The sequence below is a fragment of the Larus michahellis genome, chromosome 1 (genome assembly GCF_964199755.1).
Source record: "Larus michahellis chromosome 1, bLarMic1.1, whole genome shotgun sequence".
NCBI classification, from domain to species: Eukaryota; Metazoa; Chordata; class Aves; order Charadriiformes; family Laridae; genus Larus; species Larus michahellis.
In genome coordinates, this window is record NC_133896.1 from 93,304,058 (window position 1) to 93,329,693 (window position 25,636).

At 45.6% G+C, this 25,636-nt stretch overlaps 1 protein-coding gene across 6 annotated transcripts in view; it reads right to left on the bottom strand.

Moving 5' to 3' along the window:
- SIDT1 (SID1 transmembrane family member 1) overlaps window positions 1-24,539 on the bottom strand; it is a 50,896-nt gene extending 26,357 nt beyond the window's left edge. For 5 of the 6 annotated variants that reach the window (XM_074593413.1, XM_074593412.1, XM_074593416.1 and 2 more), the window contains exons 1-5: window positions 24,110-24,539; window positions 5,168-5,289; window positions 4,009-4,179; window positions 3,514-3,559; window positions 529-630 (exon numbers count right to left, since the gene is read on the bottom strand). In XM_074593413.1, coding sequence (XP_074449514.1) covers window positions 529-630; window positions 3,514-3,559; window positions 4,009-4,179; window positions 5,168-5,289; window positions 24,110-24,298 — 630 coding nt within the window. In that variant the 5' untranslated portion in view covers window positions 24,299-24,539. Of the gene's footprint in view, window positions 1-528; window positions 631-3,513; window positions 3,560-3,996; window positions 4,180-5,167; window positions 5,290-24,109 lie in introns of those variants that run through there. The other variant, XM_074593417.1, reaches the window with a different exon arrangement.
- Window positions 24,540-25,636: the final 1,097 nt, after the last annotated feature.

A 25,636-nucleotide genomic window follows, 5' to 3' on the forward strand; every position in this document is an offset into this window, starting at 1 on the left:
ATAAATATGTGGCTATTTCCCAGCTGTAAGCAACAGTCAACCTCCATGGCAGGGAACAGCTGTTCTCACCTTCCCAGGAAAGGGAATGAGGAATTGCATAGAGAGGAAATCAAATTGGAAAGAAGAGACCTCATGTTTGCAAGGTAGAAGTTCCCCATGCTGCCCCCTCCCTCAGCCACCAGCATCCCAACCAACACCACTCTGCAGAGAAACAGACCCATGTCACAGGGCAGCAGGGTATTAAATCTCATGAGGGGAACATAGCAAATGTCCTATGGACAGGCTGGAGGAGAACAGCTTGTTCACCTACTTGCAACAAAAATCTGTACAAACTGCTTGAACTCAGCATCTCCATCTTTGCCCCGTGCCCACAAGGTTTGCATTCCTCTTTCAGGGGCTCCCACCACCACCACCGCATTAGGATGAAGCCCTTACTAGGGCTTTTCTCTCTGTTGGGGCAGAGAGCCCCACACTGGAAGACACGGAGCTCCAGCAGGTAGCTCCTTACCCTTCTCTGCTTAGACTTACCACGATATCCTGGACAGAGACAACTGAGCATGGGTAGACTGCATCAGACACCACTTTAATAATGACTGAATCGACATCCTGAGGAAACTTGTACAGAAAATACTGAGGAGAAAGCAGAGTATGAGAGTTACGGTACAGAAATCACCCTTGCCAGCAGCTTTCGAGTCTCCCCCTAAGGTACCTGCACAACTCAAGCTGTGCTTTGGGGTTGGATGTGGAGGGCTTTCATAAAAATTCAGATTTCAAATATTAGGACCTTACACTACAGAAGAGCGGATAAAATATGTACAGACAACTCTCCCCCTTGCACAGCATGCTGTTAGACACAGTCATCTTCAACTTGCAAGGTACAACATAGTTTCTGTTCCCCTTAAGCTTTTTTCCACCTGATCAAGCTAAGGTGACTTCATTTTATACCCTACTCCATTTTATGTTGCTATGAGCAATTTCCAGATGTTTCCATACTGCTGGCTGTACTTTATAAATGGAACATATCATGGAGTTTATCTCAGACGGACTGCTTCAAAGACAGATTGTGGAAAGTATTAGGTTAAACAGTTGTAAATCTGTCAAGAGTTTCATAAATAAATGCCTGATATTAGTTGTAAGATTTAGGCTTTTGGGTTTTGTTTGGTTTTGAGGGCAAAGGGTAATGGGGGTTTTCACTTCTCACTTCAGCTTTGAAAATAATTCAGCTATAGCTCTGAAAAAATTTGGGAGATACTAACATCTGCCAACGTTCCTACTTTTCCTCTGGGGGCAAGGAATGGTGTTTCTTGTGCTTTCATGCTTTCAGCAGGCCCACAGGACAGTCTGTGGGGTCAGGAAATGCCCTTCCCTGTCCCAGAAAGGGCCTTTTCAGATTTGGGCAAGAGATGCCCCAGGCAACATCATTACTTGCATATTTTTTCAGTAAAAGTCTGATGTACTACACCTGCCAGCTGATGGAGAAGTAGCATTTCTGTGCCTGCTTGTTGCAGGACTCCCATCATCCTGCTTGGAGCCCAGACCTAAGAGCTCAGGCTCACAGTCAGAGCTACCACAAGGGGTTGATGGGCTCCTCACCCCACAGCAGAGGGGACACAAAGCTGAGGACTGCTCCCAGCCACCTTCTTCCCTTCCTTGTGGTCACCTGGCAGCACTGCTGCTGCCCTGGGGCAGGAATAGCTCATGGGAAAGGAAACCACTGAAGCTCCTGCTCTAAATATGTTACCTGAGACTTTCCCAACTGGCAAGCTCCCTTTATGTCACATAAACCTTAGTGCTGAGCAAAGGGCAGCCATTTCAGATTTCCCTTCCCTATCCCCTTCCCAGGAAGTAGGGCCCCCAGTTGGAAAGGCAGGGGTAGGTAAGAAATTACCCAGGCTTTTTCCAAGTTTGTCCATTTTTATTAAAGCATTTATTCCCACCACCCCCTCCAAGCAGGGTCCCTTCACTGCGGAGGGAGTGCTGCCTCAAACCGCAAGTCCTTTCAAACTGAAAACTCACCAAGCAGGTTTCTTCAACAGAGCACATTTTATCTCGGCCAAGCAAGAACGCTGGCAGTCTGAGCTCCTTAGTTTCCCAGGTGCACTGCCCTTGGAAAGCGTTAACCTTAAGGAAGTCACCCATGAGGACCCTTCTATAATTTTCTTTAAACCACACTTATACCAGAGTACAGAATTAACTTAAGGGACATTAAGACCTACAGTTCTCTCCTGCACAGCTTGTGACTGGTAGAAACGCATCCAGGCAACACTCCCGACCTATGCGAGCATATCTAATTTCTCCTTCTGCCCTCAGGCATGAGCTGGGTTCCGGAGGACAACTCCTTTAGTTGTTACGCTTGTCTTTTTCCAGTCCTTGTGTTATTCCAACACTTATCTAGCTTTTGAATTGCCTGTTTTTGACTACCGCTCGCCAGACTACTTAATACTTTGATTTACAAAAACCTCAGCATTATACCAATTAAGCATCTACCATCTTCTACTCTCTACATCTGGCCTATAATTAAAAGTCACCAATCTCATATTATTAACTGTGACAAATACAGACCAAGGTTACGAAGTTAATTCCAGGCCAGCTCCTAAACAGTGTACATTCAATTTGTAAGATCCTAAGTAAGGAAGGTTTATAAAGAAGCACCACGATTCCCTGTGCTTCTGTAGTATAAAATACTGCATGTATCTGCAAACCAGCTTAAGATATTTGACAGCAAAAAATATTAGCTGGGAAGCCTGGTAATAGGAAACCTAAAATTAAGTGTGTTACTAACAGTGATAGCAACAACAAAAATGGAGTACCAGACAGCCTGGGTAAATTACATCCTTTCCCAGCTCTATGAGCTCCTGTATCACTATAGTTACTGCCAACAGCATTTTCATTCAAGAGAGGACTTGTAGTATCTGCAGGGCTCTAACAAGGCTGCTCAGCTGGATGTGCTGTATGTATGCGCTCTCTTCTGAGCTAATAACCAGACTTACCAGGCATTTCATTTATCACCTTGCAACTTGACTTGCTGCCCTGAGCAAGGAATAACAGCCTGAGTTCTGTTATACCTTTACAGCTTATTTACATATTTATTTTTCTCCAGAAAAGTCTCCATCTTGGCTAGTCATGCCAGCACAATTGAACCAGTGCTGTCTGGAATAAGACACTAGTGCACACCATCTCACTTCCCATGAAGTACAGCAGTCCAATAGCCTCTGGACTTCTGTACATTTCTGGAATTTCCTGAACTGCAGATACCATTCATTTGCTCCAGCTATGGTCTTTGGTTCACTTAACTGCTTTGCAAGAGGACCCAAACATGCCCCTAGATGGGTTGAGGGACTCCTACCTCTTCACTATATCCACAGAAAATTCAACAGTAAGGATGTTTCCCTGTACCCTAAGAGGGAAACGAGCTAGTCATATAAGGCTTTTGCTATCTCTAACAAAGGATCACATCAATCATTTAGATGTGGTAAGACATAACAAGCAACGCTACATAGGACTCTTCCTTACCTGGGGCTGGGAAGGGCTGGCAGTGAAGTTAAAGGCTTTGTTGGTCCTAGAAAAGAAATACCAGCATGTCTAAAACTTTCAGAGTTGGAATACACGCAGAATACCTTCATATTAAGCAAAAGAAAATGGGTAATGGTTTTAAACTAAAAGAAGGTAGATTCAAACTAGGTATAAGGAAGAAACGATGAGGGTGGTGAGACACTGGAACAGGTTGCCCAGAGAGGTGGCAGATGCCCCATCCCTGTAAACATTCAAGGCCATGTTGGACAGGGCTCTGAGCAACCTGATCTAGTTGAAAACATCCCTGCTTATTGCAGGGGAGGTTGGACTAGATGACCTTTAGAGGTCTCTTCCAACCCAAACTGTTCTACGAAAAACATAATCTCTTTTTTTTTCCTGGAAAGGAAAAAGAAGGGAAGAGTAGGCAGATGGACCAAATCCCTGTAAAACAGATACATGAAGAAATTACACTTGTATTCTCACATCCCAGCTTACTCAAGTTGGAAGTTCTCAAGCCTGGTGACTAGCAGCTCATATGTAATATTAAATGGTGCCATGGAAGCGACGTCCACAAATATAACCTGGTCAGAGGGTCCTGTCTCAGGTGTTGGCTCAGAGGGACAGAGGGTCCGACTCACTTCTTGGTAATTGTAGGTCCTCTGATAGCTACAACAGCCAGGGGAAGGAGGGAAGGGAAGGGAAAGTCAGATGGAAGAGAGAGAGAGAACACGGTTAAAAAGTTGTTCAGCAGTTCAAAGAATTACATAATTTTCCCCCTGTTTGCATAACTGAAATACTAATCTGAAAGGCTATTCAGTCTTTTATTCAGAGTTCAAACTCCATCTCTGTTGCCTCTTGGGGTCTGCACAAGGGACTGGCCATCCCCAGCATTTCACTTCCCTTGAGGCCACCTGTACCATCTGCAGATCTAGCACATCTGCCATTTGCTGGAGGCAGAGCGTGCAACAACAGCTCAGAACAGCCACTGCTGTAACCGTCCCCTGGATGAGGTAAGACAGTGTAGAGTACCTACTGCCTGATGCTAGGACTTCAGTCACAGGATGAAGCTTCACACCCCAGATGGTCTAAAGTGCCTGCAAAGTCTGAGCATTTGCAGCCTAATTAGCTATGAGGTTGCTGAAGCTACACAGTAGCATCATTTGTCATAAAAACACCCCAAAACAACCACCACCAACTAGAATAGACTCAATTTAGGCATACCTGGGGTGAGAAACAGAGGAGAGCACTTATTCCCCAAATGCACTGCAACACAACAGTTAGGCTGCTCTTTTGAGAGCTTGTTCAACTCCTGCTCCAAACTAGAGCCCAAGAACTACTTGCACATACTGTAAGCAACTGCACAAACGACAACAATGCCATGTGGTAGATTCACTGACTAGTGACACAGGCAGATCCTCAGCAGACAAGCCTCCTGGTACTCCATGTACCTATTTGAGAAACTAAGAGACAAGAGCAGGCTGCTAAGTAAGAGGTTACCTACCAAATCCTGGTCTTCCTATGTTCAGCTGACAGTGAGCAAGCACAAATTGCAACCAAGCCCTGCAGTCTACACAAGTAGTAAGATCTAGCACTTGAGGAAGGCTGATGATGGATACAGCTGGCAGACAAGTGTGTTACAGACTCCAGTACTTACAGGCCTCGAAAAATTAGCGGGACCTGCCACGACAGCACTCCCTTCTGCTGGCGAACTACAAACAGGACAGGATATTGGAGGTTTTCAGAGCTGCTGTTCACATATACTCGCACTGCATCTACCTGTGGTAAGAGAAAGGAGAGCACAGATAGGTGTTAGCTGAAAGCAAAGAACAAGACAGAAGAGACAGAACAAGAGAAGCCTGGCCCCTTCCTCGGTCTGACCTAGGTGCTGATAATATGCACAGGGAGATGAGCAGTGTTTGTCACTGGACTGGTTGTTCAGATCTAATCCAGAATCACAGTCCTGTCCCCAGGTCAGAGGTGACTGTCAGACAAGACACAGTGGACCAATGCAGCAGACATAAGAGGAAGAAAGTTCAGTAGCTTCCACTTACCCAATTGGGAGCAACCTGAATAACTTCTGTTACAAAATTAAGCAAACACATACAAAATACCCTAAGGCTAGAACTGAGAATGTTCTTACTTGGACTCTTATGTATCCGACCCAAACAGTGTTACTGGGAAAGTCGCAAAGATGACTGAAGATAACATTAATAGTTAGGGATGAAAAAGCAGGTTAGCAGCTAGCACGTGATTCTGCTGTAAATGATACTGAGATGACCATAACCCATATACAACCCATCTAACTAAACAGCAATACACTGCTGACTGCACTTAACCAGCCAAGGAAGGCTGCTTTGGTTTGTCAGCAAGGGTTTTAATGCAGCCCACTGCATCAGCAACTAAAATTTCTCCTTACATTATCTGGCCACCATGCAGTTGCAGAGGTAGGATAGTTGTGGTGTAGAAGGCCTCAGTTTACTATTTGCTTTGAGAAGCAAGCAAGCAGTTTGTCTTCACCAAAGGGAAATGGTTCAGCTCCCTCTCCAGACCTGCATGCATTGCTCAAGAAAACAGGGTGTGAGAATGCATAACTCAGAGGAGAAAATACCATTTGATTAGAGGCCTTTAATTGATGAAAGCATATTAAGTAGATAAGACACACACATTTTAAGCCCACCACATCCTGAAAAATTAGAATGGACTCTCGCTAGATCAGTGAACGACTTTTCATGGATATCTCAACTTTATACCCTCCAAGAAGAATAAATGCAGAAGGGGGTGCCACCTTCTGAAAAACATATAGAGTTAAGTTAGCAGAAGGGCAGCTACCTGAAATGGCAACTTATGCTTACTCTGAGGACACCAGGTTCAGAAAAGGGGCTTGCATCTGCAATCACAAGTCTAAAAGAAAATTTCCTATTCATTCTTTTTTAGCGATTCTGGGCTTACATGGGAGTTTAGTTTAGTGGAACAAAACACCTTCTTGAAGGCCATAATCATTATCAACTTTCCTGACATAGTTGCTATAATATAGAGGCTACAGCCACCAATTCCTTAAAAAAAAAAAAAAGAAAAAAAATAGTCTTCAACACAAAACACCACAAATAATTTATTTAAAACCCCTTTGAGACAGAAGGGCAAACACTGGAATCTTTTTCCATTGCCTTCTGAGTTCTAAACCTTTGCAATACTCTTTCGGCATCCCTTCCAACTATTCCTTCTGACCACCAAAACTACATATGCAATTTTGTTTCCAAATAAATTTCACAGTAGGGTACCAAAATCAAGTTAAGAAAAACATCATCACAAAGCAAGACTCACAGGTAACACCTGAAGGGTATTAACACAATAGGCCACCACCACCAGACAGCTCTGGAAAGTTACTCTGCGGCTTCCTTAGTCTCTGTGGCTGCCTTGCTCAGCTGGGGCAGCTGAGCCAGCACATGCTGGTATAACTGGGAAACACGGACTGGGCTGAACAAGCTTCTGCTTGTTTGCAGGTGTTTGCTGTAGTCCCTGTAAGAAGTGGCAAGAAATGAACTGGCATTGGAACTGAAGAAGAAAACAAATCCAAGGAGCATGAAGAGAGGACGTTCAAGCCAGGCTCTTGCGAGTACATGAAGCCATTCTCCCCCCGTGGGGAAATCAACTGTCATTGCAGAAAGGACGCATTCCAGCTACACGTCCAGCAGAATTTTGCCTATGAAACTGTTAAAGCAAGCCCGCCTCCACAGGTGAAGTGGTGTACACCGTCTCTGTTTGGACATCAGCCTGTGAACCCCCCAGAGCTGGGTGCATCAGCACAGTGCAACAGGGAGCTCACATCAGACTCACAGCAAATGTACTACTGAGTTATGTATCCTCAACTACCCATAAAGGCAAGATGGACATTGGGAAATTCTCTTCTGCGCTGACTTCATGAATACAGAAACTACATGGGTTATGCATATGTTGCAGATAGTCAGGTTTACTTTAAATGAGTACGATTCATTTGTATTCATTGGAAGACTCAGAAAGTTGCATTTCTGCTTCTTCTGAATTCTCAATTTAAGAAATGTAATGGATGTTTGAAGTATACACTAATGCTGAGTGGCATTAAAAAAAAAAAAAGTACTACTTTTATAGTTTGCCCAGGCTTTGGACACAGAAGTTAAAGTTGAATACAAGTGATAACGATGCATCTTCCCACCTTAGATCTTCCTTTTCAGCAAAGTAAGTATTTTCAATATTGATTATAAGAGGAAAAACACCAACAGAAATTCACAGGCTGTTTAGAAAAAGTCAGACAGAAAGACCCTGCTCTGAGGTATCCTATAAGACACAGGAGAGCACTATATGTTTCTGTCACAAAAAAGTACAGCTTTTGATATCTATTAAGATACAGTAAGAATAATTCTACGATTTAACCTTAAACCTCTTAGAAATCCCAGCTTTTCCCACTATTGCGTTACAGTGCATACTCAGCAAGTCATCTACCTCCAGTGGCGCAGTGTGTTTTCCAGCTTTACTACTTTCTCATGCCTTTTGGCTTACACAGGTAAGAATACACACTACCTGCATTCTATAGCGTATTATTTGAAGAGCCATGGCTGTGTAATCAAATACTCTTTCATAAGCAGACAAGCACTACACTGCCAACACAAGGCTGAAGAACTATTTTTAATACCAGTATTTCATAGTCTGAGACCCTTGCTAGACATTTTATGAAATCTTAAGTGTCTGTTGGGCCAATTTGTGGAGCGCCTAGACTTTGATATGAATACCATGCCAAGACCACATCCCTGAACACTTCTACCTATGATGCAAGGAAATGCTTTCTTAATATTCACCAGACAAGTCAGAGTTCTGTGGGTCCTCTTCAAAAGGGAAGGATTTTTCTCCACAACGAAGTTTGCAAGGTATTGAGGTTTGTCATTGCATCCTTACCACTAAGGGAACTTTGCAAGACCCCTGCCAAAGGGTCATTTGAGATGTGCTATTGCCTTCTAAAACAGCACTAGAAGATGCTTCAGGAAACTGAAAACTGCAGTATCAGGTGGGACAAATAATCTGAGTCACCGAGGTGGCCTCAGTAGATGGTAGCCTAAGAGAACCCACACCCCTGAAAACTCACGCATGCACGTATATTCTATCTCAGCTTGCTACAGAGGCAGGGATGAGCAGAGCAAAAGCAGGACCAAGACACATCTTTGTTACATGTAAGAAACTGGAATTGCTCTGGAAGGAAGGCAGCAAATGATACTTCCAACTTCAGCACTGTTTGAATTCCTACCCGCCCAATTTGATATGCTCTCAGGGTTTTGGCGATCATCTGGCACGCCACATTTATTTCAACTAATCCAATAAGTGACAGTGATGGCAAGCAAGATCTTCAGAGATCCAAGTATTGATTCATCTCCATGAGGAGAATAAACCCTCCACCCGCAGTTTACAGGCCTGTTACATTTCCTAGGTCCACTTGACACCCCCTGTTCATTTACTTCTTGGCATCTCTGCTCCTTCCCCATGGATGATGTTTTTAAGGAGCACGTAAAGGCTGAAATCTTTTCAAATCTTTGCTGACAAAAAAAATGGCCATTTGATAATGGAAGATTCATTTCTGTGTCTTCAGATTTGGTGGCTCCTCCAAGACTCTTTCTGAAGACAGCCTGTTTCACACTGGTGAAATTTATACCACATTGAGTCCTATTTTATGCAGCAGCCTGGAAGAACTCATGCGGGACCATCAGAACGGAAAAAAGCACTTGGGCAGAAAGAAGACAAACTACAACTGTAAGTGAGGAGTCACTGCCCAACAGCCTTCTCCTCACACAGCATCTGAATTTGTCTGACTGCATTTTCTACAGAACATAGCTCTTACTTTCTTTGTGCCATATATATTTCTTCATCTCCCATTCTGGAAAGCCCAGAAATAGGTTTGTTTTCAGAGTCACAAAATTGTTGTGGTTGGAAGCAATCTCTCAAGATCACCTAGTCCAAGCCCCCTGCTCAAGCAAGGTCATCTGGTGAGCTGGAGCTGGTTGCTTAGAGCTCAGTCATGTTCTCAATATCTCCACAGACAGACTCCAGAACCTCTCAGGTAACACGTTTCAGTTTTTGACTGCCCTCAGAGAAGGGTAGAAAAAAGACAAACAAAAAAACCCAACCAAAAAAACAGAGAGTCTTTTCCTGTGGTCAGATGGAATTTCTTGTGTTTCAGTTTGCGCCCGTTGCCTCTTGTCCTGTCACTGGGCATCACTGAGAAGAACCTGGCCGCCTCCTCTTCATTCACTCCCACCATGCATTTATACACATATACACTCCCCTGAGAAATACACATTGATGAGATCCCTGCCATGGCAGGGGGGTTGGAACTAGATCATCTTTACAGTCCCTTTCCAACCCAAACCATTCTATGAGCCTTCACTGCTCCAGGCTCAACAGTCCCAGCTCTCTCAGCCTCTTCTCATATGAAATGTGCTCCAATCTCTTAATCATCTTTATGACCCTGCACTGGACTCGGTCCACTAAACCCATACATTTCTTGTAGTGTGGAGACATAGAACTCCAGGTGTGAAAGCTTTGCAGCTTTGTGACTGCCCAAGGCAACTCTGTAGAGCAAAACTCTCCTCCCTTCTTTTACAAGACAAAGCCACCTCTGTAAGAACTTCCTGGACAAGCCCAACAGTTAAACTTCTCATACAGTGACTCATTGGCGCTCCATTCACACACATTTTCACCCTGACACCCTCCTGCTAGCCTTAACGTTAATTGCTGAATCTAGCCAGAAGATTTAGCATTTTCATTTCCTGCAAAAGGAAAGATAATGAAGACCATAGCTGCAGGGGCAATAATGCATCTGAAAAACTTTGCAAGCTGGACGCAGTCAAGGCCCTACTCAGCACAGGCCTTCTGTTGCTACTCCACATCCCAGTTTGAGCTCCTGCTGCTCCTCACACCGGGTGGCTGCAATGTCCCTGAGCAAGAGCTACTACCCTTATGTGCACAGGGTTACAAATTGCCTCCTCTTTGCTGTCAACACTGATACTTCCTTCTCTATCCTTAGCCTATAGGTGAAAGCACCGAGCATATCTTTTTTTGATATCTCAAGGCTCTTCCTGATTAGATGCTCTACTAGCCTAAGAGCAGTCAAGTTTTCTTTAAGGAAAGAAGCTGGGAGGGGAGGGGGCGGTTATGAATTCAAGGCTATTAGATGTTTCCGTGACTAATAATAAACAATGCCAAGATTAATTCATTCTGTTACGGACTGATCACCTATTTTCAGGCAGACCCGCTGCTGTGACAACTGCCACTTCAGGTGCCTGCAGAGCCTGCCCAGGTAACCAAAGATTCTTGTGTGTTTTAGCTGCCCCCATATAGTTAATGTACAACTACTGAAAGACCTCTTGATTTTGCAATGAAATGCTATATGCCCACAGCAGTAACCATCTCCATTTTACAGATGCTGAGGCTCAAGTGTGCAAAAAGAGGCAGAGGGCCTCAGGCATCAGGTTTGGAGCTCAACTGAGGGCAAAGAGTGACTGAGACATTCAAAGCCTGAGGTCTGCTCCCTGTACAGTTTCTACTGCATGACCCTCACAAACACCGGGTTAAGAGGGACAGGGCTTGCAGCTCGCAGCACACAGCTCTGTCACCCTCCTGCTGCAGTACTGAATGGCCAAGAGGCTGCCTCATTTGCAGTACTTGAGGTGCAGTCCCCTTTCCCCACCTCCAAGCAACATCCCTCTGACTCTTCTAGCAGTTGCCCAACAACATTTCTGCTCTCCAAATGACAGATCTGTAGCATCTCTTCTGGGCAGCACTGAAGCATCTTTGTCTTCTCCTCTTTAATGCTCTGCTGATATCTCACCTGGAGACCTTAGCCTGTTTTTAAAACCCCAGTGGTCCTCAAAGCTTCAGTCTTTGCAGACAGACCTCGGAGTCATTTTGTTCATGCAATTACATGAATTACTGATCCCAAGGTTATTATAAAATTAGTGGAACTGACCTCCCCAAGATGACACCTCTGTCTAGCCTAATCTTTGATACTGATGACCAAAGCTTGTGCAAAATGAGTCTTGCAGGATACTAAGTGCATGGCTTACCTGTGCCTCTTGCACCCTTATGCCAGAGAAGAGCTGCAGCATTTCCCTGGGCAACAGCTGCCACAGAGCAAACATTCAGGACTAGGATTTCTGCTCTGCATCTAGGCCAAGAGGCAAATCCTGCAGCCCACACCCTACAACAAGAAAGGTTTAATCACTGCCCCTGTGGCACCTCTTCACCACAAAGGCGAAGGCGCAGGCTACTTACATGTTTAGTGCCTACCATGGTATAAAGCTCAATCATAAAGGACCTCTCAAAAGGACATTGCTATAAATCACAGAATCCCAGAATGGTTGAGATTGGAAGGGACCTCTGGAGATCATCTAGTCCAAACCCACTGCTCAAGCAGGGTCACCTAGAACCCGTTGCTGAGTCAGGTTTTGGATATCTCCATGGGTGGAGACTCCACAACCTCTCGGGACAACCTGTTATAGTGTTTGACCAACCTCATAGTAAAAGTAAAACAAAACAAAAACTTTTTCCCATCTATCCCAGAGAAGGGCAAGGGCTGGGAAACATGAGCTTTAGCGATTAACGCTGTGATGGAGAAAAGCCCAAGAGGGAGAGAAGGTCCCTTCCCTCTGCTGTTATCCAGCAGTTAGACCTCTCATTTGGTTTCCCCCTCTCCACAAAACTAAGCTTAGCATTCACCATCCACAACAATTAGTCAGCTTTGCTGCTATTTCTGTTATCTTATAATATTGCTAGTGTTATACTAGTAAGAAACATGATTACCAGGAGGATGGAAGCAAGATTCTCAAGACTCAATATTCCTTGAAATCTAAGCACTTACTCTAATTTCTTACACACATAAGAAGCAGCGTATTCTATATTACCACCATACATCATTTCTCTCCACCTTCCTTGTGTTCAGTGCTCTGTGTTTGCTCCCTGTAACAGCTGGTTAGAGCTCCTTTGCCATGTTCCCATAAAAGCCCATATTCAAGTGCCTTGAGTTCTCTTAGGTCTGACAATATGGAGCAACATCCAGCTGCATCGAGGCAGGACCACCTCTGCAATAAGTATGGGCTCACAGGTGTGATTCCATTACACACCTTTCATTCCTCTCACCTTTCTCTCTGCACTGTCCACAGGCAAAGCTGCTTCCCAAGCCACACTCAAAAATAGGTGTTTCAGACAGAGAGGAACATCAGAATCCACATTTACAGAGCAGCTCATTAAGAAGACTCCAGTGTACTTTTTATTTTACCTCAATATATTAACAATTCACTTGCAGTGAATACCTCTGATCTGCGCTATGTGCAGATGTAGGAAGAGCAACCATGAGCACCACACTACCTAACTCCACCAAAAACTTTATAATAAAATCCAAGGGAAAAAAAAAACAGTGATTAAGAAGTTGGACAGATGGCAACTGAGATTCCAGCCCATCTAGTTATTTACCCTGCGGCTGTCACCACAGCAACACAGGGCCTCTTGTGGGCAGATCCTGCACCTCCAGTGGAAGGGCCAGATCCCACCCCAAGGATGCAGCTCCATTCTGCACTCACAAGTCTCAGAAATATAGCAGCAGCTCCCAGCAGCACAATGTATGGTGGGCCTCTGCCTGACATAATAGCTATTCATTCCTCCAAAACACAGCAATAAAACAGGTGGGATTTGCTGGTGGGTCAAACCTGTGCAAGGAGTTCCCAACTAATGGTCCCTTCAGACCCTCCCCACCACTTGCAAATAAGCTTGGGGATATCAGAGCAACAAAGTTCAGCAGCACCTACGTGCAACTATAAGGAAGCTTGGGAGAGCAGAGAAAGGATTAACATTTACTGCAAGCAGGGTTTCTCTCATTTGCTGTCAATCACACTCTGATTTTGTGCTACAGAGTGGAAGGAGCCCTAATTAGTGTCTTGGAGGAAGCCATTTTGCCTGGCAGGGTGAACTGTCTGTCAGAAGCATAAGGGACAGGGATAACAATATAGCACCTATGAACTGATGTTTGTGCTTTTTCAGGCTATGTTACAATTAACCTACCTTAAACTTTTAATTCATGTTTTGCTTCTAGATTCCGTTGCCTTGATATAGACGACATACACACCCTCCCTGCTACAGAACCACTGCTCCCATCACATACAATCCTCCCTCCAAACACAGAAATAAGGTCCTACCTATGTCACATGTAGAGACAAGAGGGACTCTAGCTAAAAAGCACAGTTTTCATTTAAAATAATAATAATCACACACACAAGAGCAGAAGACTATGAGCCTCCTCATCATCCACCCCCACTCAGCCTTGGTGAGATGAGAAGGAAGTTTTGCCCGGGCAGTAAGAGAGTCAACCAGGCTGCTGACACTCCTGCAATGCCACCACTGCTGAGGTGTTTCACTTGGAAGCAGACTGTTTCCAGCACTGCAGAAAACAAGTTGCACCTCTCCCTTCCCCTTCCTTATACACACATAAGAAGGCTGTCTACACTGGTACTATAACACAGTGCTAGATTTCACCTGTACATTCCAAGCTGAAATCCTTGCTTCACGCGGATGGATACCTGCAGTTAGGTTTGAGGTGGAACAGTCCAGGCTGGATCTTGGGAAACAACCTTGTGTACCAAATACTCCCTTTGACAGCCAGATCCTGCACTGTTTGTCAGCAACAACCACGCTGCTGCCTTCCGCACTGCAAAGCTGAGGCAGGGTCAGGACTGCTTTAGAGACTTCTGCTCCTCCCATTCCTTTCCATTCCAACACCTCTGCCATGTGCATCTCTATTCACCAACCAAGCTCATGCCAGTTTTGTTTCTCAGATGACTGACCTTGAGCTTTTTTCTGTATTTCAAGGTGGACAGAGCAGTTAGACAGCTGAATAAAGAGAGAGCTCTCAGCACTATATAAAAATGTGTTAGACCAGGAAAGACAAATATTTGTACTTCAGTTCTGTCACCACCCTGGAGACAGGGGGATAAAGAAAAAAAAAAAAGAAAAAAAGAGGAAAGAAATAAAAAAGTGCATCTGAATTCCACTCTCTGGACGGGAACAGGCAGAAGGAGCCGGTCACAAATTCACACAGCTGAACAGGGGCAACATGGCCGCAAACATTAAGCAAAATAAACCAGGCTCTTGTTGACATGAAACAGTCCTTGGACTGATTATTAAGTCTGCATTTCCCACAGAGATTACACAGTTTAAGACTGTAGGGATGTGAATTTAAAGGCAGGCAGGAGGTTGCAACAACAATTTCAGCTGCAAGCAAAGGTTTTCAAGAGCATTACTGTGGATTCCTTTCCACCATCTCATGCTAAGCAAAACCTTCGAATCACACCAGGGCTTTGCCACGTTCTCTGCCGCACCCACATGCAAGCTGCTCCTTGCAAGACTGTTGCGGTTTATCAGTCCACGTTGTGACGGCACTTGGTTGTGGGCCTAACAAGGCACCAAGCCAAGCCAGTGGGCAGGGAACATATCCGGCAAGCAAACACACAGGCTGCTAGTTATAATGGAAGGTCTCAGAACAGGATACATCTACAAAAGCCACTGAATTGCTGCTGTCTGCTGTTGCACAAGAAAGAGGTGCTTCATTTTTATATAAACCCTGAAATTAAGTGAAGTAGGATTCAGTTGGATGGGCTAGAGCAATTGAGGCAGTGAATAAAGCACATACCTGCCAGCACCAAATTCGGCTGCTCTTCCCACTGAAAACACAGCAGGGGGAAGCTGAGACCCTGAAGGAAAACAGTTATGAGACAGTGACAGGCATTACAGAACTGCTTTCCTTCCCTCCTATGAGATATGAGCACCACTCCTGTGGGACAACAAAAAAAGCAGAGCTCAGAGGAGCATTCCCTTTCAGCCTTTCTCTGTCTGACTTTGTGCCCCAACGTCAATAAGTTTTAATTGCCAAAAGCAATCTGTCAAATAGCCTTGGCCCACAGTTTTCTTCCAGCATTTCTGCCAGGAGTATTAAATTTCCAAAGCAGCATAACTCAGCAACAGACTCTGTGTATGTCAAGCGCAGTCGCAGTCACATTAATGTAATTGTTCCAGGATTAGTATTTTTCATTTAAAAGTTCCACTCCATACAAATATGCTGTGTGGACTTACAGTCTGCCATGGTCATTCCCATGAGTTCACTTGTTTGCAACAGTATCTGTGCAGCATAAATAGAAGTAAGACAAATACAAAGCATGTTAATATTTATCTTTTTCCTTTTTTGAAATTTTGTCGTCTAACCAATGTCACTAGGGAGTCTCCAGGACAGCCACAAACAAAAGGGAGTTGCCATGCTAGATGAAATGGGTACCTGTTTCAGACCACCCTCAGACTTCAGGAAGACAGTAAAAATAAACAAAGAAATAATATTTTTTTAACTAGCCAGTTAAGGAACAAACTACTCACTAATAAATAGCATCTTTCTAACCCACAGCAGCTGGAACTCTGGGCTAGGGCAACCCTTGAAACAAGAGGGTTTATAACATTTCCAAATTTGCTGCCGCCCCAAGCTCACAGCAGTAACTCCAGGGATTGCTGTCACAACACAAATATCTGGTTCTTTGTTGGCTCCCAAGTTCTTCGTCTCAGTGACACTTCAGATGTGGATTGAATTATGTATCCCACGTGTTTTCTTATTATCTTTTTATTTTCCCCCCAAAGCATTGTTCATCTGTTTTAAACCACACTGAAGTAGCTATTTCTATGCCCAAAGAAAAACATCAGCATAAAGAAAGTAAGGAAGGCTGTTTCTGAAATCCTCTGTGTTCCTCTAAGTATACACAGCAGGAAATAATGTTTGCTTATGCAAACGTACTAAACTATATTCTCAAGCCGAGCAGATGGCACACCCTTGCAATACAGCTTTTACAGGCTGCACTTTCATTCCCTAAATATGCCCTGAAAGAGTAGATGAGGTCTGTATAGGAAAAGCATACCTTCCTACCCAACAACTTTTGCACAAGTTATTTAAGGACATCACAGCCTCCACTTACAATGTAAATGTTTGTATTATAAATTGCTGTGCTGTTCTTGGAAAGATTTCAAACTGAGGAGAGACATTTTGACAAAGTTACTCTTATTCAGAACATTTTTTCTTTTTTAACCTAAAGATGTTGGGGGGTGGGGATGTGGTGGCAGGGGGAACAACAAAACCTGATCGGCTTTGATTTTAAACAGCAGCACAGCCAACAAGGAGAGAGTCATTTTAAGGTTTAGAACGACATCCAAATTCAAAGGAGATGCTTTATTTCAATGACAAGTGATCGGGCTTGACAGTATTAGCTTACACATTAGAAATCAAAATAAAATTCTTGCCAGCGCTGAAGTAACCATCTGAAGGTCTGTGGGCCACCCTGTAAGAAACCAGAGCAGACCTCTCAGGCTTTTTTCCTGAAGCCTGCAAACCAATGGCCTCCTTCAAGATGTACTCTCTTTTGCCCCCCTAGGGAGGGAAATCCACAAAGAACAAAATCACAGAAAGCCAAAGAATAATTTAAGGGGATAAAAGAATAATGAAGGGATCTCAGGTGGACACATGATCCCATCCCCAGCTCAAAGCAACGCCACATACCATACCATTCTTTCATAGAATCATAGAATTGCCTAGGTTGGAAGGGACCTTTCAGACTATCTAGTCCAACCATCAACCTAACTCTGCCAAACACCATCACTAAACTATATCTCTAAGCACTATGTCTACCTGTCTTTTAAATACCTCCAGGGATGGTGCCTCAACCACTTCCCTGGGCAGCCTGTTCCAATACTTAATAACTCTTTCAGTGCAAACATTTTTCCTAATATCCAGTCTAAACCTCCCCTGGTGCAACTTGAGGCCATTTCCTCTTGTCCTGTCGCCTGTTCCTTGGGAGAAGAAATCGACCCCCACCTCTCTACAACCTACTTTCAGGTAGTTGTATAGAGTGATAAAGCCTCCCCCTCAGCCTCCTTTTCTCCAGGCTAAACAACCCCAGTTCCCTCAGTTGCTCCTCATAAGACTTATTCTCCAGACCCCTCACCACCTTCATTGCCCTTCTCTGGACCCACTCCAGCGTCTCAACGTCTTTTTTGTGGTGTGGGGCCCAAAACTGGACAAAGTACTCGAGGTGAAGCCTCACCGGTGCCGAGTATAGGGGGACTATCACTTCCCTAGTCCTACTCACCACACTGTTCCTGATACAGGCCAGGATGCTGTTGGCCTTCTTGTCTTCAGATATCCCATTTTTGTCAGAATCAAAGCCTTCAAGACTGTATTTTCTGCTGCAGAGAACGACAGTCAAGCTTGTGTTTTCAGCATATTCCCCACATCATTTCTCTCTGTTTACTTTTGCTTTCTCCTGTAAACAAGAGCTTTCAGCATGACTCTGGGCAGGGTGAGGAATGGCCAAGAGACCCCACTGAGAAGCAGCAAGAGCATTCCAAGTGCTGTGTGCTCTACATTGCCTACACTGTCATCTCCTGGGGTTGGGGTTTTTTTCTTTAAAAAAGATAAATTATACATACAAAAGTTATTTCAAAAGGATTCTGTTGAACCTTGCTGGGCTTCAGATATCATATACTATTACTTGCTTTGATTTTTCTTGATTTGACATTGTGCCTACATTTCTGCCTTATAAGGAATTTAATATTAGGCTCCAGAAATGGTGTACTGAGGCCCTTCCAGTGTCCTGTGGTGAACAGACTAGAGCCAGCAACCAAAAAGCAACAGTGTTCAGGCCCCAGTGATCCTGCAATAACAGGAGCTCTACTGACCTTAGGAGATCTTCCTGTTCAAACATTTGTAGCCTCCTCAATTTATTTGTTTTTTACCTGCATCTTTGTAGCTAATATGGTGGGCTTCCACTCAGCATTAAGGAAGACAGAACCTAACCTGTTCCCCTATTATAGCTCAGGTTCGGCCAACTCCAAACAGGAGACTAAAGATTTACTGCGTGCATGGTATAGCTGTGGGCTGAAATTTGGGCTGGAGCCAAGACTGACATTATGGAGAAGACGTACAGGAGGGCAAGGGAATACTTGAGGTAGTTAGGTTCCAGCCTAAAGACTTGTATGCATGAAGCTCAAAATAAGCCAAGAAGCCAATAGACAGGTGTGCTGCTGGAGTGGGACCTACATTTGCATGTGAAGCAGCAGAGAACAGTAAACACAGATTTGATCACTGCCACTTATTAAACCAGGTTGCCTTGTGTAGTTTCCCTGCAGCTACGACAGATGGCTTTAGTCTGAGCAAGTGACTCATCGCACAATCCCAGAGGAATGGGTGAATTCCAGTTCTGGCTCCTTGCCTAGAGCAAAGCAAGTACCATCCACACCTAAGAGGCCCATTCACTAAGGGACAGAGGAACCCAAATGCATCACGCTCTTTGAGCTGGAAAAGACGCTTGGTCTCTACTAGAGGGTCACAAAGTTTAAGGCATCTAATTGAAAGACTTCTGTTCTTCTTGCTAGTGTTGATTCCACTCTTCCCTTAGGTCAGTCAACTTTTTCCCAACTGCAGTCATGAAAGAAGAAAGGGTAATGATGTTAGCAAGCCTCTATGGTGGCACACAGTCTCTCTCACCAATTCACTAAGGGTAATTTTTTTTTTTTTTTTTTTAACTCATCACCCCTCAGATACAGTCCACATAGGGAACAGTCACTCCAAGGCTACACATCCTCACACGGCACAGCTGCTCAAGAGGAAAGCCACAGCTCAATCTACTGCCAATCACAGCTTACAGTAAGGCTGGGCCATATGGGAACTGAGATTGGGACTCTGTTCCTAGTCCTGGCAAGGGAGGAGGAGGAGGAGAATACCACCCACTCTTTCTCCTAAAATAGTTGCAGCCCACTGCTCAGCTTTTGAGCTCATCATATAGGTGCACCCACTGCTCAGCCTTTGGGCTCATCATAACCAAAATGCATTGCATGAATGTCCAAGAGCTGTGTCTGGATTGCAGCAGCTTTGCCTACAAATGGAAAGCTGAAAACTTGTTCTCCTGAGACATACTTGGTTTTCTAAAGATAAGCCCATGTAACTTCCAAATCATGCATTCAGCTGGCCTGAGCTCTGATTAGGAAGAAGAACTTTTGTGGTCTCCAACAGTCGTCTTCCTCATGATGTACTCCTGCACCACTCAGGACTTTGTACAGGAAATATCCCCAATAACAATGTTAGTGGCATTTGTGTGTTCAGTAAATTAACCATTGGCAACTGCCAGAGCTTGCAGCAGTGAAAAAGAGTCACTCATTCTGAATTCCCTCAGTACTCCCACACACACATTTTTTTCTTTTTGGAAGCCCTTGTATTATTGCCATCATGGAACTAAGCAGGTTCTCTCCATTTGTCACATCAAGTGTTCTCCAGTCAACAGTAAGTCCAGCGGAAAATATTTCGCAACTCTTGTTCAGTTTTCTGGGTAGGAACATACAACACAAGCAGCTCCAGCAAATCAGTTGTCCTTCCTTTCTCCCTCCCAAGCAGGGACATGTTGAATATGTGGAATTGGAGATGTTCATGAGTGTGCTGTTTTTTTTCCCCATCCTGGATGTCTCCAGGTTAAGTGATCCTAAAATAAGGTAATCCTGTTTGCTCAACTGATTGTTCACCAGATTTCTAACAGCGAAGGCAGATGTGTATATTAGAGCATAGGTGCATAGTGACAGGCACAACAGCTGGTTTTAATATTGTATTTTTTACACTCACAGTTAAACATTAAACAGCTTGTGCAGAGAGGAAAGTTTCAAAGTGCAGCTAGGAGGAGGAAAAGGGAACTAGAAAAGCAATAAGATGACCCCATACCAAATGAAGACATTCCACTGTAAGGAAGGAGTTTGACACGTCTCTCTGTCACAAGCCAACTCTACAAGCCCCTTGCAGGAGAGGTGGCTGTTCTTCTCCTCAGCACAACTTTACTTTTACAGCTCCACTTCAGGAATTAAGACCTAAATCCTAGTTGCCAAGTACCGAATGGCCTGACAGATCTCCTGCCTCAAGACACAAGGTGAAGTATTTCTGCACAGCACATAGAAGGGGTTTTCTCACTCTACACACAGGCAGAGAAGAGATCTGGCAATGTGCACATGCATAAGAGTTTCAGCTAGGTGACTTAGTCAGCATATAAGTACCCTTATTATCATTTTACACATCCAGGAGCTGCACAGAAGGGAAGTGACTTGCCTGTCTCAAAGCAGCTCTGCTCCAGAGCCCTGAGTTGTACTTTCTTCACCTTGTATATACATCTGCTTGTGAGCAATCTCATAGGACTTGCTTTTTCCCTTCCCTCATGCATGCGTACCTGTATCCAAGGGAGTAAACGAGATTATGTGGATGAAGAACATCTTCTGAGACCAGGCAAGCACAACACTTCTCAGGAAGCGCGGAGCCTCCAAAGCACCAAACAGGAGTAACGGGTCTTGTTCCCTCCTTTCTCTTACCTATCATTCAAGTGTTGCTCTATTCAGCTGCATTTTCAGATGTGCTGTGGCAGCCACAGCGTATGAGCAACCACAGTCTTTACAGAGGACTGATGGGTCACAAATCATCTCTCACGCCTTGCCTCTGGCTCCAATTTGTCCCTTGCTTTGTAGGCCTGCCCTCATGAGAGAGGGCAGCAGAGAGCAGGAAAACAGCAGAATTTGCAGCATCAGGAAAACAAATCGCTGTTTCAGAGCCAGACCACTCCAGACCTGTCTTTGCTTCAGAGGGAAAACAATTAAACTCACACACTGCAGCCCTTCCACATGGAAAATGCTCTTTTTATTCAATTAAATTTCCTATAACTAAGGTTAATGGTCCATGTGGTATCTGCCTCAAGGTATCAGAGGCTTCTGGCTGACCTGCCATCAGCACAGACAGGAGGAGACTGAAAAGACCAGGAAGAACAGAGAGCTTGCAAGTGGCAGGCAACTGGCAAACACGGGCTGATGCACCACTCGCTAAGAGTTCGAGGCTAAAGACTGCAGTGAAAGGCAATGATTAACACACTGAGTTTTTCCAGGACTTGCCTTCCTTCAGAAGATCTAACAAACTACCCAGAGGACAGCATGCCCCTAAGTATCTTCACAGCTCTTGCACAAGAAAAACCTGCTCCCAAGGCATGGTCTCAGATTAAAGTCAAGATTTCTACTACCAAGCTTCTAAACCTTGAGTGATCCTCATCAACAGGGAGATGCAGGACCACCAGAACAGATCCACCTCTGTCTCTGACCAGGCTGGCAAGAGGAGACACAGACATGTTTGCCTCTCATCAGTTCAGGGCTGCAGCTGGGGAAGGGACTTCACACACCTGCAACCAATTATCCCAATTAGGCCAGACACCTTCTTGTAGGCTTCTGCTGGTTCAACTCAGAAATAGCATCTATAGGGCTTCCCAGTGAGGAATCATAGAATGGCTTGAGTTGGAAGGGATCATCTAGTCCAGACCCCCTGCCATGGGCAGGGGTTCATCTTCACTAGATCAGGTTGCTCAAAGCCCTGTCCAATCTGACTTTGAACATTCCCAATGATGGGGCATCCACAGCTCCTCTGGGCAACCTGTTCCAGTGTTTCACCATGCTCATTATAAAAGAATTTCTTCCTTATGTCCAACCCAAATCTACCCTCTTTCAGTTCAAAACTGTTGCCCCTTGTCCTGTCACTACAGACCATTGTAAAAAGCTTCTCTTCATCTTTCTTATAAGCCCCCTTTGTATATTGAAAGGCCACAATAAGGTCTCCCTGGAGCCTTCCCTTCTCTAGGACCTTCTCTATCCTCAGAACTTGCTCTGGGCATCCCTCACCAGAAAGCCTCCTAGGACAGTCCATCTTTAAGTGGTTTTTCTCTTCCAAATCAGTTTTCATAGCAGGAGCTGGTTGCATAGCCCTCTTTAAGCACGTTCATGGCAGTGCTTGGAGAGTTCTGCATTAAAAAAATATTAAGCCTCAAACCTGAAGTTTCCGATCTTAGATATCCTCTTGACCAGCTCAGTATCTCTGCAGAGATTTCACGTTCCAGCATACAGGAACATGGAGATTATTCCACTAAAGTTTCCACTTAAATGCAGCATTGGCCTGGACTATGGCTCTTCACAGCCATGGGAATGGTCCAAAAGTAGCCATCAAGCAGAAGATACATTTAAATACCTGCAAACACCACCAAGCAGCCCTGTACTCCCTCCCTGCCTCCTCCCACTCTGCTATCACACTAGTTCTTCCAGGAGAGAAAACTTCTTTGTGGAAGATGTCCGGCAAAACACACAGCATCAAAGAGCACATTAAATTGAAGGAACTAGATTCATTTTAACTGAAGTCAGTACCCATGCTGTCTCTGCTAACTATCCCCTGACAACATTTGATCTACCAACAGGCCCTAATCATAATACTCAATACCTGTAACACCTGAAGAAGCTAACTCCTTCACCACCAGCTTCTACAAGGAAGCTCATGCCCAAAGTGTGCTTTTGACCTCCTGGGTTCAGTGGTGACACCCAACAGTTAAGTAATGCTGGGCTCAGTTACATCATAGCCATTGACACACAACTCCTGTCCCATAAATACCAGGTACATTTTCTTACATAGTAACACACATTAAGAGAAGAAAGACCAGTCTTTAAAGGTCTGTATCTTTTGGAATTTCAGAGTAAAGCAAAGCAAGGGATGATTAACACCACCTTCCCCTGCTTCCCCCCACCCTTTTGTCATGCTCTCTACCAACTCCCTCTACATTGAAGCATTAGAAATATAGTGTGGGAAAAGCAGTGTTTTCCATTTTCTCTTGTCCTGTGCAACTGAGGACAGGAGGGAAGATTCATTTGCCTGGTTTACCATCCTTTGGGACATCAGAACATCTTACCCAGCGATTAACACTCAATCCAAACAACGGGGGCAGAGTTTCCAAGGTACCACTTAGCTATTGAGATAAACACGACATTAAAAAGCGGGGAGGGGGAAAACCCGCAATAGCTAGGCATAAATAAATGACCGGCTTCCTTCCCCATCGCAAGCAGCCATAGCTTTAGCAGTGCTGCCCCGCAGCCCTCTCACATCACACCTCAACTGCGCTGCCCTGTCTCACCTCCCGAGCTCCCAGGGGAGAGCACCCTGATTCTACCGAAGTGCTCAAGTGTGAAAAACGGTGTTTAAAAAAGGCTCATTAAGTGCAACACTTCCCCCTCTCCCCCCCCCTTTTTTTTTTGGTAGTACTATTATTCTCATAATATCCTTCTATACTTCAAACCCATTCTGCTGCTAAAGGAGCTAGATGCCAAACCCCCGTCCGAGGGGTGCACCAAACCGCCTGCCCACCCCATGACCTCTGGGACAGCGGCACCCTCTCGCTCCGTAGCCCCGGGGTGCCCTGACTGTACCAGGGAAGCCCATGGGAGGGCGAGGGGAGCCCGCAGGTGCAGCACGGTTCCCGGCCCCCGCGGCGGCCGGAGGATGCGGGTAGGACCGCGGGCGCGCAGAGAGAGCCTGGCCCGCTCCCGCACAGCGTCGGAGCCGCAGCGGCGCCGGCGCCCCCCCCCGCCCGCACCGGCGGAGGGAAGGAGGGCGAGGGGAGCACAGTACATTTCCCCGCCGCGGAGAAACCGGCGCTCCGGCGGACGCTCCTACCTGCCCGGGCTCGCTGCTGTAGGCGAAGGCGTAGACCCGCTCCGCGCTGATGTTCACGGCTCCCCGGTAGACGCGGCCGAAGGCGCCGGGCGCGGGGCTGCCCCCGGGGCCGTCCCCCGCCGCCTCCGCCACCACCCAGAGCAGGGCGCAGAGCAGAGCCCCGGACACCGGGGCGGCCCCCCCGGCCATAGGCTCGTCCCAGCCGCTACCGGCCCGTTGAGGCAGCCTCACGCCTGCCTGCCGGCCGGCCGACCGGCTGCCCGGTGCGGCACCTGGACTGTCTCTCCCCGGCAGGGCAGACGCCGACGCGCTTTATTTGCAATTTAAATAAATAGCTCGACGACACGCACAGGCGGAGGCGGGGAAGCAGCCCCGGACACCCCCCGCCCCTCGATCGGGGGGCGCTGAGCAACTTTCCCCGGGGAAGGACGCTCCGCCGGCCGGAGGGGAGGGGAAGAGAGGCCGGCCGGCCCCGGGGAGGAGGGTCTCCTCCCTGTGCCCAGCCCCAAATCCTGAGCTGGTCTGGCAGACGGTTGTCTGCTCTGATAGCCTCTAGCAGTCTGTTGTCAGCTTTTCGCCTTGGGGAGCTGTGCTGTGAGCTATGGGGCACACCGGCTTAGTCAGGCACATGGGGATGGCATCCACAGGGCTTCAACACCCCCTGCCCACCGAGTCAGCAGCATCCTCGCCCCACTCTGCCATCTTGCTGGAGCGGCGGCTAGTACCTGCAACGCATCTCACAGAGGGCCTTCCCCAACCTTTATCTTTGGCTGCTTGTAATTTTGGGATAAACGCCCTCATCTTTTGGTTCAGACCAAAGGTGTGAAAGGCTGCAACAAAAAAAAAGTCATTTTGTTAATTCAAGCTGGCTTGGTGCATCTCGTATTCTTTGAGTTGTTCATGAAACTGCTACAAACAATACTCTTAACCTTTTCAGCAAGATGAGAACAATACTGCTGGGCTGTGAAAGTGTCAGGGGACTCTTCCTCATGGCTTACACCTTCTATATTCTTCCGTTGAAAACACATCTGGGAAATACATCAGATCCCATGGTGAAGGGAGGCACTTTTCAGTCAGAGAAGACAGAGCATTACTAGAAAGCAATCAGAAACGTTCTTCAGACTGAGGATGAACTTGTAGGAGCCACAGTTTTACAAAGCCAGCCTGCAGTCTCCAACAGCGGTGACTCCGGCCACAGAAGCTTTCCAAGTTGTGGGTTTTGTTTTCAAGACTTGAGAGATTTCCTGGGGGTCACTCGTCATCTTTGGAGGAAAAGTTGCAAAGCTCAGCAAAATGAGTCAGTGTGCATTATGCTGTCATTTTGATCTTCGGGCCTTTGTGTGATCTCTGCCAAGAGAAAAAAACAAAACAATTGTCAGTGATTTCTGTGTTCACCTTGAAGCAGGCTGCCATTCAAGTCACCCTGCCTTTTGTCAGAGTCCCAAGAAGTAGCATTAAGGGCAAAAACCCCAACATTTGAGATCTGCTGGAAGATGGATGTTGCAACGCGAAGTGTTTGCCTTTCAG